General features: G+C 49.2%; 1 protein-coding gene across 8 annotated transcripts in view; it reads left to right on the top strand.

Annotated features, from left to right (window-relative positions):
• Positions 1-15,401, top strand: part of RPH3AL (rabphilin 3A like (without C2 domains)) — a 145,067-nt gene that overhangs the window by 106,873 nt on the left and 22,793 nt on the right. For 6 of the 8 annotated variants that reach the window (XM_060135401.1, XM_060135404.1, XM_060135399.1 and 3 more), the window contains one exon: positions 13,364-13,538. The exons of the other annotated variants lie outside the window; for them this stretch is intronic. In XM_060135401.1, coding sequence (XP_059991384.1) covers positions 13,364-13,538 — 175 coding nt within the window. The remainder of the gene's footprint in view (positions 1-13,363; positions 13,539-15,401) is intronic. 8 annotated transcript variants of the gene reach the window in all.

Below are 15,401 nucleotides of genomic sequence, written 5' to 3'. Positions count from 1 at the left end.
TGCTTACTTGTGCTCTACACCGCAAGATTGAGGATTCCACCCCAGGTGCTGGGGGGATGGATACAGGGAAACCCTCCCGGGACAGAATAGCGCCTGAGGGCAGGCCGTGAACACACTCTCACATGGCAGCGAAAAACAGAGTCACAGACCCCAGCCCTTTGTGGATTTAGGTCCTGGGGCCACCCGTCTGCAAGGACATTTGACCTTTTCTCTCCATTGCTCAATCTTAACACGTAGGAGGTACTGAATGAATGCCATTCGAATGAATGAGTACCTGCAGACTCCCTCTTCAGAAGTTGTTTGTAAGCTTCGCCTTTCTGAGGGAGGGGAAGTAAGCCATGAGGAAAGACGACCGCTCTAAACTTAATTCCTACCAAAAGAAGAAAAAGGAAAAAAATTTAAAACAAAACAAGAAAGTGAGAGAGGAAGAGATGAAGGAAAGAAAGAAGAAAAATAAAACTGTCAGAAAATCAAGTATTTCAGTATGAAAAAACTCTCTAGTTTTAATTCTGCTCGTTGTCTTAGATGGACAGGCAGACAGATAGGTGTATATATGCATATATAGCTTTTTAGTTATTCCAACCAATATTTGTCTAATCACTTACATTACAGTAGAAACAGTGCCTTTTAACTCCACTTGCCCAGAAAGATGAGGAACCCAATGCTTTTTTCCTTTCCAGCCACTTCTTGCTTTTTGTTGAGACAATCTGAAATCTGGGGACAGATTATTATTGTGACCTATTTTTAAGCACCATTTCTTTCACATTTTTACTATTTTTCAGTTATATTTACATCAGTTATCTAGACTGAATTCTACCTTTCATTTATTTCACCGATGCTGGTGAGTTTTCTGGTACCGCTTCGTCCCCCCATTCTGAAGCTTTTTATTTTAATTCATCTGTTTGTCAACTGAGCAATTTTTTAGGAAGACTGGATGCACCTCTGTTTTCAGTTTTTGCTGATAGGATCCACGCACCTTTGGGGGATGAGGATCACAGCCCTCTTCTGATTACAGAGGCAGGTGGAGGTGTCATCCTAGGCACATAGGACGGCAGGTGATGCCGTCTCCACAGGCTGCCTCTGGTTACACATGTGTGACACAGGCTTGTGACCTGCTTCTGCCCCGCTCGCTTCTCACCCTAAACAAACCTGCACAGTCACATCCGTGCCACAGTCACACACGTCGTATACATGCCGCGTCTCCATCCTGCTTGAATAGGGTAGCAGATAATCCAACTGTCAAGTCGTATGGCCCTAATCTGGTTTGACTGGACAGATAGCATGTCTGCCATAAAGTAATGCTGAAAATAAACGTGCGCGTTACATTAGCACATCCTGTGTTAACTCGCCTTGCTGAGTATCAGCTTGTTGCCCTCGGCAGTAACCATGGCTTTTCATACTCAGCTTGTCACCACGGAAACCTGGTCACTGAGTACTGCCCAGCAGTCTTGAGAGAAGCGTCTCTTCCAACTAACAGCGTGATGCCCTGGGCCCTTTCTCTTTTCAAAGGGATCCAGCTCTGCCTGCCTTTATGCTGGGAAGCCCTGGTTCCCTTTGAAAAGTTGTCCAGGGTTTTTCCATTGTCAAAATTCTGACTCCTGGAGGTGAGGGGTGGGCAGTGACATCAGAGGGGGAGCTTCTCTTTCTGCGGGGGCAGAAATGTCCGTGTTGTGAACTCGTGCTGGTGTTTTCAAACTAACCATCACTTGACTAAGCCTTTCCTATCTTGCTCCACTGCAAAAAATGTAATGACTGCTTTCTTTTCCTTCCCTACCAGCACATCCAGGTTCAACATACCAGCCACAGACCGTTCCAACACCATGTGTCAACCTGCCAAGCAGCGCAGGGATTTAATAACATTGACATCCAATTACCAATCTGTTATACTTCAATTTAAATCAAAGTAACACATGCATGTGCTTTTAAGAAAACATCCAATTGCTCTGAAGAGCTTATGCTGGAGGATGGCGGTCACCTGTCCCGCCCCTCCCTCACCCCGCCCATCACATATGGACTGCTTGCTTTAGTTCACATGCTGACTCCTGCCCTGACTTTTTGTTTTTAAATCTTTATTGGAGTATAATTGCTTCACAATACGGTGTTAGTTTCTGTTGTACACCAAAGTGAATCAGCCATATGCATACGTATATCCCCATATCCCCTCCATCTTGCATCTCCCTCCCACCCTCCCCATCCCACCCCTCTAGGTGGTCACAAAGCACCGAGCTGATCTCCCTGTGCTATGCGGCTGCTTCCCACTAGCTATCTATTTTACATTCGGTAGTGTATATATGTCAGTACTACTCTCACTTCGCCCTAGCTTCCCCCTCCCACCCCGTGTCCTCAAGTCCATTCTCTATGTCTGCATCTTTATTCCTGCCCTGCAACTAGGTTCATCAGTACCATTTTTTTTTTTAGGTTCCATATATATGCGTTAGAATATGGTATTTGTTTTTCTCTTTCTTACTTCACTCTGTATGACAGACTCTAAGTCCATCCACCTCACTACAAATAACTCAATATCGTTTCTCTTTATGAATGAGTAATATTCCATTGTATGTATGTGCCACATCTTCTTCATCCATTCATCTGTCGATGGACGTTTAGGTTGGCTCCGTGTCCTGGCTATTGTAAATAGCGCTGCAGTGACCATTGTGGTACATGGCTCTTTCTGAATTATGGTTTTCTCAGGGTATATGCCCAGTAGCGGGATTGCTGGGTCATATAGAGCTACTATATGACCCAGCAATGCCCTGACTTTCTTGCTTTATCAACGTTAGGTACTCTCTATCGACTCGACTCCATGCTCTGAAAGATAAGGAGCTGGCTAGCTTGGGCTACTCTGCTTCCCCTCTCTCCTCCTAATTTTTGATACTGTTATTATTATTATTTTATTTTATTTTATTTTTTTTGCAGTACGCGGGCCTCTCACTGCTGTGGCCTCTCCCGTTGCGGAGCACAGGCTCCGGACGCGCAGGCTCAGCGGCCATGGCTCACGGGCCCAGCCGCTCCGCGGCATGTGGGATCTTCCCAGACCGGGGCACGAACCCGTGTCCCCTGCATCGGCAGGTGGACTCTCAACCACTGCGCCACCAGGGAAGCCCCTGTTATTATTTTTTAACTCTTTGATTACATTTGTAACTTTCTATACTATTTGCCTCTTTCTTCTTCCATCAACTTTAACATTCACACCTCCACTCCTTCTGCATGAGTTGTGGGTACGAATGCCTCTATTCTTCCCTCCATACTCTCACCTCCCTCCTTTTCTAGATGGCACCCTTACTAATAGATTGCCAGGATTGTACGTTTAGACTGTTCTGTTGCTGTAGTTAATTCTTCCGTGCTGTGTGATGTATGCCTCAGTCTTAGTTTACAAAGGTGACTGAGTGATGACAGGAAGAGGCTAATGCCATTGAAAGAAGAATTATTGCTTACAGTTTCCAAAAGAAGGGGGCATTCCACGCCACTCAGGGCCACATGGGGAAGCACCAGAGGCAGAAAGGAGTGAAGGGAAGGCTGTGCGCCACAGCCTTTAATGGGGTTTCTACGGGAACGGCAGAGCAGCGCAGGGTAGGTATCTTAGGGTGGGCTAGGTTGAATAGTTTCAGCGGCCGCTGGGGCCTAGAGGCTGGCCCTGGCTGCCTGGTATCTGGCCCTGGGTTGAGTTAGGGTAGGGGGACTATTGGCTTGGTGAGTGAGAGTTAGGTAAAGGGGGTGGTTAGAGTGTAGACTCAGGATCGGTTGGAGGGTTTGTAATATGACTTTCACATACCTGCAAAAGCTGCATCACAGGGGAGATGTAAACAGCTTTGGCCGTTGGTTTGGCCCTGTGATGAATGGATGCCAAGTAGACAAATACAGAATCTAAGAAAACAGCACTTTGTCTCTAGGTTAATTAATTCTAAGAGCTGAAAATCAATAAATAGCATTTAATTTCACAAACCTGTATATGATTTTGTAAGAGGGTGAAAAGGGCAGGTTCAGGAGCTATACTGCCCGGGGTCCTATTTTTATTTTGTTCTTCCCTGTTTGTGTCACGTGTTCTCTCTGTGCCTGATTTCCTCATCTGTAAAATAGAACTGTTAATACCACCCACCTCATCGGATTTTTGTGAGAGTTAAATAAGTTATATATAAAATTCTTGGAATGGTGCCTGACACATACAAAGTGCTCAATAATTATGAGGGATTTAAATTTTTTTTATCATTTTGTAAACATTAAACACCTCAGGGTGGGCTTCCCTGGTGGCGCAGTGGTTGAGAGTCTGCCTGCTGATGCAGGCGACACGGGTTCGTGCCCCGGTCTGGGAAGATCCCACATGCCGTGGAGCCTGCGCGTCCGGAGCCTGTGCTCTGGAACGGGAGAGGCCACAACAGTGAGAGGCCCACGTACTGAAAAAAAAAACCTCAGGGTCAAATGATATGTGAAGATCACATTTTGGTAATTTGTGACACCTCGACCCCTGGACCATCCAAAGGAAAACATTCCTAGTATCATGATCAAATGGATTTCTTTTTAACTCTTTATATCTTAAACCACATCACAGTTTAAGTTCCCTAATATTTGGACCATGACTTTCTGGTATGATTTTAGTTTTCCCTTGGAGTTTTTTATTGCCCTTTGTTCTCATTGACAAAAAATAATGAAACTCTATGTCCTTTTATGCAGCTCCTTGATTTTACCTTCTATTGCGTGGAGCCTTCTCTATTCCTGTCAGAAACCCCTGCAGACCCTTTTCCGGCTCTATCCTGCACTACTTACTGAAAGCCATCTTCATGGCATTTCCCTTTGACTCACCTGCTGAGTTGGAGACACTGTTTCTAGGATCTTGTCTTTCTTGTTTTTCACCTCTGTTTTGTTGGAGCTCATCCTGAAGTAACTTCTTAAAAAGAGACCATATATAGGAAAATTGGAGTCCTTGCAAGTCTAAAAATGTCTCTATTCTCTTGTTTCATTGACAGTTTGGTAGAATTCTAGATGCAAAGTCTTTTAGTATCCAGTGTGCCGATGATAAGTCTGATGCTGTTCTAATTCTGGTTTCCTTGTAAGAGACCTATTTTTTCTTTCTGGAAGCTTCTAGGATCTTTTTATATTTATAACTAAGTGATTTTATGAGTATGTATTTTACTTTCCTTTTTTTCTGCCTTAAATTCAATTAAAAACCTTTTAATCTGAAGTCTCATGTCCTCTTTCAGCTCCTGGAAATGTTTTTCTATTGCTCTGTTTCTGAGGAGTCTATTATTAGGAATTTGACCCCTCAGGTTGAGCATTTTTGACTTCATCATTTCTTCCACTTTTTTCTGTTTCTTCATCTTTGTGCTCCAACCTTCCAAATTTTCTCATTTTTATCTTCCGGCCTTTATTTTACATTTTTATATTTCTGCATTGTAGTTTTAGTTTCTAGGGGCCTTTTCTTATTCTCCAATTGTTCCTTTTTTGTAGCATGTTGTTCGTATTTGATGAATGAGCCTATATATATTTTAAGTCCCTGAATTTAACTTTCCTACTTTATTCAGTTAATTACCAACCTATCCGATTGTTTCCTTTTTCTAGAAGTGTGTAGAGGTTGGATGTCCTGCCAGAGGTGTGGAGGCTTAACTGCCTTGAAAAAGCAATCATTTATTTGCTCATCTGCAGCTTGGGCTGGGCTCATCAGGGTGATTCTTTTGCTGGTGTCTCCTGGTGTCATTCATGGACCGTAGTCATCTGACAGTTTGACTGAGGTCAGGGTCCAAGAAGCCTCACTCCTCTGCAGCCGCTGCTGGCTGTTGGCTGGGGTGTCTTGGTTCTTCTCCGTGTGGCCTTTTGTCCTTCGTACACTGGACTAGGCTCTCTCATGATGGCAGCAGTGTTCCAAACTGGTCAGAAGTTTTCACATGGTACTTCTGCCACATTTTACGTGTCAAAGCAAATCACAGGCCTAGACCAGATTCAAGAGGTGGGGAAAATAGACTCCACCTCTTGATGGGAAAAGAGGAAAATAATTTGGGACCATGTTTAATCTACTACAACCTCCCAGGCAATGTCTCCCTCTGTCTTAACTCGGGCTGCCGTAACAAAATAACATACGCAAGGGGCTTAATAGGAGTTTATTTCTCACAGTTCTGGAGGCTGGAAGTTCCAGATCAGGGTGCCGGCACATTTAGTTCCCAGTGAGGCTCTCTTCCTGGCTTGCAGACTGCCATCTCACTGTGTCCTTACACAGAGGAGAGAAAGGCAAGCTCTCCGGTATCTCTTCCTATAAGGACGTTAATCCCATCGTGAGGGCCCCACCCTTATGACCTCATCTAAACCTAATTACCTCCCAAAGACCCCCATCTCCAAATACCATCACCCTGGGGTTTATGGCTTCCATATATGAATTTGGGGATGGGGCACAGTTCAGTCCGTAGCACCCTCTAAGAGCCAGTGTTTCTGTTAAGTAAGCTGAGTTGAAAGCCTTGAAATTTGGATATGTGTTCAGTAATCTCAGCTGATGGGTATTTGTCAGGCATCTAGCATGTGCTAGCAGGTGCCGGGGGGCCTGGGGGGCTCCTGCTGTCATGGTGCTTTCAACCTGGTGCAAGAAACAGACATGTAAATAGGCCTTCATAACACTGTGTGTGCACTGAAGTGGGAGACCTGCATGTTCTGTGGAAGCTTCTGGATAAAAGTAGTTTCCTAAAGGCTGGATTTCATTCTCCCAGCCCAGGGAAGGAAGAAGAATCGGCGTGTACAAAGGCCTGGGGGCGTGGACAGCTGAGTGTGGTCCTGGAGTGGGAGCGGCTATGTTGGGTGATCCCCAGTGCTGGGGAGAGAGGCAGGAGCTGGCGGAGCCCTGGGGTCTTATTTGCCACGTTGTGGAGTCTAGCTTGCCTGTCAGAGCTCCTGGGAAGCCAGCACTGTGTGTGTGTGTTTGTGTGTGTGTGCGTGTAGGTGTGTGTGTGTGTGTGTGTGTTCAGGTAATGGGGTAGGGAGAGCTATGCTGTCTCCCTGCCAGGGTGGGTGGACCCTTTAAGAGACATTCAGTAACAGGCCATTTCCCACGGCTTTTCAAGACTGGAGCTTGTTAAGCAAACAGAACGTGGTCCCCCTGAAGGCAGAGTCCCACGCTGTGTCCCCGGGGACAGTTCCTTTGTTTTGCCAACTTGGTTTGTTCATTCAGTCACTCAGTCAGCGACATTCCTGCCACGTACAGCCTCCTAGCTGGGTCCTGGGAATACAGGGATGGCTCCGGCACAGCCCTGCCCTGGAAGAGCTCACAGCTTCTAAGCTGGGTGAGGGTCTGGGGCAGCAGAGCCACGGCGCCGCAGAGCTGCTCTGATTATGCATAAAGTGGCACTGAAGGCTTCCTAGGGGAAGTGTCCCTGCCTCATGGAGCCAAGGGTGAAGGGCACTCCAGGTACAAGGAACAGCATGTGCGAAGGCCAGACTGTCCCCCCACTCCCACCCCTGGGGTGAGGAGCGGAGAGCGTGGTCGCCTCCCCTGAGTTGACGCAGGTGTACTCCTGTGTCGCGTGGGAGGTGGGGAGAGGTGGTAACACACGGAAGGCAGAGCGGGGAGCAGGGGCAGAGGTCTTAGGCCGCCCCTCCCACATCCTCCCTGGAGGCCAGTGCCCTAGACCTGCCCTTCTGTCCAACAGGCTCTGCCAATTACCAGCTTCTCCAGCCACAGCCGTTCAGGAAATGCCGATGATTAGCGATTGTTATCGTGGTAATTAAAATTCCCTGGGAACAGCTTGGCTAATATCCATCAGTATCTGCTGTCAGGTTGGCAGCGAGGTGAAATTGGAATGAAAACCTCAAGGCAGAGGAGTACCAGCGCGCGAGGCGGAGCACGGCGCACGAGGCGGAGCAACGCACGCGCGCGCGAGGCGGTGCGAGGGGAGGATTTAAGGCTGAAGCCACCCCACACCCTGGCCTCCCGCAAGTGTCATGGGGGCTGTGTGGGTTTTTTCTCATTAAATGGCATTTTCAAGGTTAGCTGCTTTGCTGGCCTTATCACAGGGAACCACTCGTGGGGAGCAGAGCGTGGCTTTGCAGAATCACACGGCTTCTCCAAAAAGCAAAGGTTTTCCCCAACCGCGGCCCTAGACAGGATGGTTGGGGGTTAATTTCCACGGAGGGCTTTTCCCACCGCTGTTCTTGGGGAGCGAGTCAAGCGTTGATGCCAGGCTGTGGGTGATAGGCTTGGATGCCCACAGCAGAAATCACGTGATTAAAAGCTACTGCATTTTACAGGGTGGCGGCGGGCAGCAAGGCGGGAGAAGGTCTGAGGACATGCCGGGACTGGTGTGGGGGGAGGGGAGATGGCTGCTCAGAACTGGGAGTCCCTCACCCCTCGCCTCACCAGTTTGACTCTCCCACGTGGAAGGCATTTTCCAAAACACCCGACAGTGTCTTCAATGCACCTCCACACGGTGTGCCCCCCATACCTAGTGATGCACCTGTGTGCTCTCGTCCCTCTGCCTCGGGGACTCAGAAAACCTGCTCCTCCAGCTGGTCCGGGATCACCAGCCAGTCTGGTCTGGTCTCTGCCCATCACAGCAGTATCCGGCGTTCCACCTGAACTGCAGCGCCAGCACGAGAGAAACGGACAGACCAAGGCCCCGGTGCAATGAACTCACCTGCCTTCTAGACCCCAGGGAGGCGCTGCACGCCTGGCAGACCCGTGGGGCCATGGCCCCTGCTGCGCATAAATATCGGGGTGAATTGTATGAAACTGACAGGGGTTTTTATAGGTCAAAAATGGTTGAACGAACACACACACACACACACACCACACACACACACACACACACACAAAGGCTGAATATCGGTAGTTTCATGCAATTCAACCTAATACTTTGGGTCTTGTGCTCTTTATCCCGTTTTCCAAAAGCACTTGACGGATCAGTGTTTTTTAAGTGGGTGGTAGGGGTGGAGGTGGATCGTTGCAACAGGAAATGAAGCTGATGGCATGGGGCCCGCTGGCTGGGATATGCCAGGGTGGGCAGGGGCAGCCGGGGCTGTGGGTCTCACTGGTGCTCGAGGAGAGACTGGGAGCACGTGGCTGCCTTGTGCCCTGAAGTTCAAGGTCGGGGACGTGCACCTTGGCACGCCCTGCTAGGCACTCCCTCTTTATCCCCCTTTTAATCTGAAGTGGTAAATCCACTTGATTAATTACAAGAACTTGGGTGAAACCCTCCGGCCACTTCCCCAGGAAGGCGACAGACTATATGGATTGGGTCACGCTCCAGCAAACAGCCCATGGCTGCCAATTCGGTCGTTCAGCCGGTGTTTACGGAGCCCCTACTGTGTGTCAGGCGTGTGCTAGGAGCTTAAAGATCCAGTGTTGAGCAGAGACGCCCTGGGCCTCCCTCCCGGCTGGTAGACTCTGGTGGGAGAGACAGACAAAAATAAAGGACCAGCCAAAAGGTGGAAGCAACCCAGTGTCCATCAACGGATGAGTGGATAAAGAAAATGTGGTGTACACATAAAACGGAATATTATTCAGCCTCGAAAAAGGAAGAAAGTTCTGACACATGTTGGTGAACCTTAAGGACATTATGCTCAGTGAAATAACGAATACTGTATGTACGTCAAAAAGGCAAGTACTCTATGATTCCACTTAATTCGTAGATAGAAAGTAGAACAGTGGTCACCAGGGTTTGGGGGAGATGGGCCTGGGGACTTGTTTAATGGGTAAAGTTTCAGTTTTACAATATTAAAAGAGTTCTGGAAATGGGCTACCCAACAATGTGAATGTACTTAACATACTGAACTGTACACTTAGAAATGGTTATGATGGTAAATTTTATAGTGTGTGTATTTTAACACAATTGAGAGTGTAATGTGGGGTCCCTGCCCTGAAGTCACTTAGTGCCCCGCTGGGGATTTGACTTTTCTTCCTGAGGGCAGTCTGACGATATGCGTCATCACCTATGTACACTATACGTCATCATCTATGTATATATATCCCTTGACCCGGCAGTTTCACTCCTGGGGATACTTCCTAAGGCAGTAACCGACAGCCGTCTGATGATGGGTGTGCCACAATGATGTTTGCAGCACTGTTCAGAAGAGTGAAAAATTGGAAACAATTTAAACTCCCATCAGTGGCGGGTTGATTTAATTAAGTTTAATAAATCCAAACTATAGAACCATAGTTTCATGTGGAGACCATTACTTATGAACACAGTACAACTGCTGTGATATATAGTTAAGTATCATCTAATAGCATCTACATGACCCTATTCTTCCAAAAAGGAAGGAAGGAAAGGAGGGAGGGAGGGAGGGAGGAAAACTGAATTGTATATATGCCCAGGAAAGGGGGTAAGAAAATTCACAACACAGTGTTAAGCAGGGCTCTATCTGTGTGACCTTCCTCATTTTGCTTTTTTGTTATTGTCCTAATTTTGCACGATGTGTATGTATTTCTCAGGGGGAAAAAGGCAAAGCAACGTCCATGGTGGGGGTCAGAGAGGCAGTGCAATGCGGATCCTAAGCCCACCCAGACCCCACCATGCCCAGATGGCTTTCGAGGGCTTGCTTCACTTGGTCCCCCCGAGGCCCAGACATGTTGGAGGCAGGAGGCTGGCACGCCCAGGGGAGGGCAGGCAAAGCCAGCACCGATGGATGCCCAGGCCTTCGCTTAGCAGAGGGAGGCCAAGTGAGCCCCTCACCAGCCCCCTATGGCCCTGGGCTTGGACACCTGGTCTAAGGAGCCGCACAGCAGCTCTACAAGGACAGGGTAGCCTTGGTGGCGGCTGTTTGTGTTTGTCTCCTCTCCCTATATGACCCCTCCCTGCCCTCTAGGCATCTAGACACTTAGCATCCATGATGGTGATGTCTGACCCGCTGAGGATTTACCCCCTGCTCAACCACAATTTAGCAGGCCCCTGCTTCACATCTGTAGACTGTTGGGATGAGACTCTGGGAACCTTCAGTGTGGAGTAGAGGCCAATAGAATGGTAGGCTGGCCTTGGGCAAGTTGCTTAACTTGTCCGAGCCTCAGTTTTCCCATCTGGAAAGTGGGAATAATAATAGAGCTTCCTCAAGGAACCGTTATCACCAGATGCCTCTGGGAATGGGAAAGGAGACTTTTTAATTTCACACTTTGTGAATTTTAGATCATGTGCATGTATTACTGATTCGAAGAAATATCTACATATCGTAGGAGGGCTGCGAGAGGACCAGAAAGGGTTTTCCAAGGCAGCTCCAAGAAGCATTCATCTCTACGTTATTCGAGAGCCACACGCAAAAGCAGGCCCTTCTGCACAGGGAAGCTGGGAGGGAGGGCTGAGTGACTCGTGCCCGGGACAGTGTTTGGACTCAGTGGTCCAGTGCCTGGCACTCTGGAGCATAAGGAGGTGACTGCCGTCTACTTGGAGAAATAGATACACCTCACTCCACAAGGGAACAGTAAGTGCTACAGTTAAGGTTCTGCAGACCCATTACTAGGGTTGAGTTCCGCTAGGAAAACTTGCTGGGTAGGTTCCAAGTGGGAAGAACCGTTTGTCCTTTTGCTGTGTTGGAGAACCCTGTGCACATTGGTATATTAAAGGCTCTGAGAAGTCCTGCAGTAACAGAGCTTGGTTTAACTTGGTGCTTCTTGATGGACATGATGGAGAACTCTTCTTTTTTCTTTTCTTTCTTTCTTTCTTTTTTTTTTTGGCTTGGTCCCTGCTAACAGCCCACAGATCCAGTTGGTGTAGAGGAGTTGGGGAGTGGGAAACACTGTCCTCTAGAGAATCAGGGCAGACTCTGGCCCTTTGATTTGATTTGATTTGGGTTTTTTAACGTCTTTATTGGAGTATAACTGCTTTACAATGGTGTGTCAGTGTCTGCTTTATAACAAAGTGAATCAGCTATACATATACATATATTCCCATATCTCCTCCCTCTTTCGTCTCCCTCCCACCCTCCCTATCCCACCCCTCTAGGTGGTCACAAAGCACCGAGCTGATCTCCCTGTGCTATGCGGCTGCTTCCCACTAGCTATCTATTTTACGTTTGGTAGTGTATATATGTCCATGACACTCCCTCACTTCATCCCAGCTTACCCTTCCCCCTGCCCGTGTCCTCAAGTCCATTCTCTACGTCTGTGTCTTTATTCCTGTCCTGCCCCTAGGTTCTTCAGACCCTTTTTTTTTTTTTTAGATTCCATATATATGTGTTGGCATACGGTATTTATTTTTCTCTTTCTGACTTACTTCACTCTGTATGGCAGACTCTAGGTCCATCTACCTCACTACAAATGACTCAGTTTCGTTTCTTTTTATGGCTGAGTAATATTCCATCGTATATATGTGCCACATCTTCTTTATCCATTCATCTGTCGATGGACACTTAGGTTGCTTCCATGTCCTGGCTGTTGTAAATAGAGCTGCAATGAACGTGGTGGTACATGACTCTTTTTGAATTATGGTTTTCTCAGGGTATATGCCCAGTAGTGGGATTGCTGGGTCATACTGTAGTTCTATTTGTAGTTTTTTTAAGGAACCTCCATACTGTTCTCCACAGTGGCTGTATCAATTTACATTCCCACCAGCAATGCAAGAGGGTTCCCTTTTCTCCACCCTCTCCAGCATTTATTGTTTGTAGATTTTTTGATGATTGGCCTTTTGATTTTAAATTGTCCCTTTTGAGTAGGAGACTTGGTCCCCTAGTTGTAAAGCTGTGCACGTTTGTCAGATGACGGGAGGAGGGTGACAGTGACGCTAGTGGGCACCATGTGTGCCGAGTGGCTGCTCTGCGCCTGGCACCAGTCTATGGAATTTACATTCACTTGCAAGCCTGACCCTCATGGCCGTCCTGGGAGCTGGCACTGTTCCTGCCTTCCACCTACCGATGATAAAACTGAGGGTCACGAAGGTTGATGCGTCCAGATCTCCCGGCTGCGGGATGACAGATCCAGGATTCAAACCCACACATCTGCTCTGAGCCGCCAAGGCTTCCTCTTCTCAGAAAAGGTCACCTCCTTCCTTCATACGCTCCCACTCTTCTTATAAATACCCTGAACACATTTCCTTCATCAGGAAAGAGATTACAGAGCGCTTGGCGTTTTCTGAAGCAGGCGTTAAGGGTTCAGGAACCTTATTGCACTCGCTGCTCTGAATTCTAATCTGTGGCTCTCTTTAAACTCCGGGGGCCCGTCTGTGCCCCGCACAGAGATAATCACATCCCGAGAAGCTCTCCAAGACCATGGTCAGTGCCAGGCCGTGGCCAGCCCAGCTCGTCCCCTGACCTCTCGTCGCTCTGCCCAGAGTCTCGAGGGGAAGGGGCAGCCCGGAGGAATGCAGTGGCCTCTTGAGTGCCTTCTGGGAGGCGGGGCCGGCTGGGAGCAGGGTACAGGGAGGACTGCTCTGCATCCTGTGCTCTGAGCAGGTGTCTCCCCCTCCAGGTCTGGAAGAGGTCGGGGGCCTGGTTCTACAGAGGGATCCCCAAGTACATCCTGCCCCTGAAGACCCCCGGCCAGGCCGATCGCCCCCACTTCCGACCATTGCCCACGGAGCCAGCAGAGCAAGAGCCCAGAAGTACTGAGAGCAGCCGCGTCTACACGTGGGCCCGAGAGAGAGGTAAGTCCCCACCGCGCCCTCTCCGGGATGGCAACCCACATCTGAGCCATCGGCAAACCAAGCCGCATGCACCAGGCCGGGGCCCGCCACCGCTCCACCTGGCTCACACTGGGCCTTGCCCCTCTCTGTGCCCTTGGCTCCCCGCCTGCACCACGTGGGTGGCTGGTCCTCAGCAGGGTGCTTGCTTGCATCAGGAGGGTCCCCCGGGGGCCGTTTCACCAGTAAGCACTAATTAGGGGGCAGCAATGCCATGGACAGCACTAGGGATCTGTGCAGAAATGTGATGCCAGTTGAGGTTTTTTGCAAAGTATGAAAATACATCTTTCTAAGGCAGGTCTGTACCACCTCTTTTCAGTGCTTGTCTATGTCTCAGGAAGGGGGACTCCTGGCTTCCCTGGTCTTAACAAGCAAAGTGACGGTGTGCCCAGGGCCCCTTGGTGTTTGTGGTGCCTGCACTGATGTGGGTGTGTCCTAAGTGGCCACCATCAGAAGGGGAACGCGCCCATGGGTCATGATAACAGTGCTTGGGGTGGTGGACGGCTCTCCACTGCTTGCATGACGCTTTAGTGCTTGTGATTTTATTTTCAAAGTTCCTGGTCTCACACCAGACTCTGGAGGTGGACAGAACAGGTATTTTGTAGCCCCATTTTATAGATGAGTAGCCTGAGGCCCAGAGAAGAGGAGGGATTTTCTCAGTTCGGTGTGGCAGAGCTGGAACCAAAAGGTGGGGTCCTGCCCTTGCGGCTTTGACTCCTTCTGCCCTGAAATGTCGGAGTTTCAGCCCAAGACTCAGGGTCTGAGGGTCCTACATGAGACACGGCAGCCAGAGGGATGAGGGCTTATCGTGTTCCTGGGGACGATGGACCCAAGAGAGTAGACATGGCATCTGCTTCTGAGGGGCTCTCGAACATCTCCGTGTTTGGATTATGACCTGGCATTTATCTTCTTGTCATTTGGACTTTGGTTTTCTTGTTACAAAAGTAAGGCGTGTTTATTAATACAGTTTTGAAAGTTGTCAAATGATACAATTTAGAGGTAAAAACCCCCTGTAGGTCAGCCCTTCCAGACATAACTGGCATTAACACTTGGTGTCTGTTCTCCAGATACTTTTTCTCAGCATCACTCGGGTTTTTGCAGCCAGCCTTCCTGCCTAATTCTCCTGGGCTCTGTTTGCCCTTCTAATTCCCGTGAGTTCACCTTCCCTGCCATCACTGCCACAGAGCAGCCTCGGTGGGGACCACGGCAAGTGCAGGTGCAACCTGGGCAGTCAGGGGGCAGCAGACGGCCAGGGAGGAGCCCCTTTTCCACCCTCAGCGCCGGGGCTTTCTCCTGCCCCAGCCTGGTCGGGGTGCATCTGTGTCCCTCAGACCGAGGGAAGAGATACGGCTGTGGAGGTTGAAGCTGGGGGACACTGGTGGGTCTAGAATGTTGTTTCCCATAGATTGAGGAGGAGAGACCTTGAGGCCTCACCCCGAGGGGCCTCAGTGCCCTGTCTGCTCCAGCACCAGTGCGGCACACATGAGCACGCATGCGTGCACACACACACACACACACACACACACGCACACGCACACACATCCCTAGGGAAGGGCAGGACCTTCTCTTGTCTCCTCGTCAGCCACGCAGACACACAGATGCCCTTTTAATTATGTGGGCAAGGAGGCCAGCGGCCCACACACTTGGAGTTGGCACCGTTATTAACTGACTTTGCAGTGAGGCCGGGCCAGGCAACGTGGAGGTCCCCCCGACCCCGGTGTGAACTCGGTCTCCCTCCACAGACTGGGTTGGAAGCCCCCCAGGCCCCCAGAGCACGAGACCGCTGGAAAGTGGCTTCCCCTCGCCATCTGCAGCCCCGTCATCAGT

Source organism: Lagenorhynchus albirostris, chromosome 20, assembly GCF_949774975.1.
Source record: "Lagenorhynchus albirostris chromosome 20, mLagAlb1.1, whole genome shotgun sequence".
Classification (NCBI taxonomy): Eukaryota; Metazoa; Chordata; class Mammalia; order Artiodactyla; family Delphinidae; genus Lagenorhynchus; species Lagenorhynchus albirostris.
This window is presented reverse-complemented; position numbering and strand designations above follow the sequence as displayed.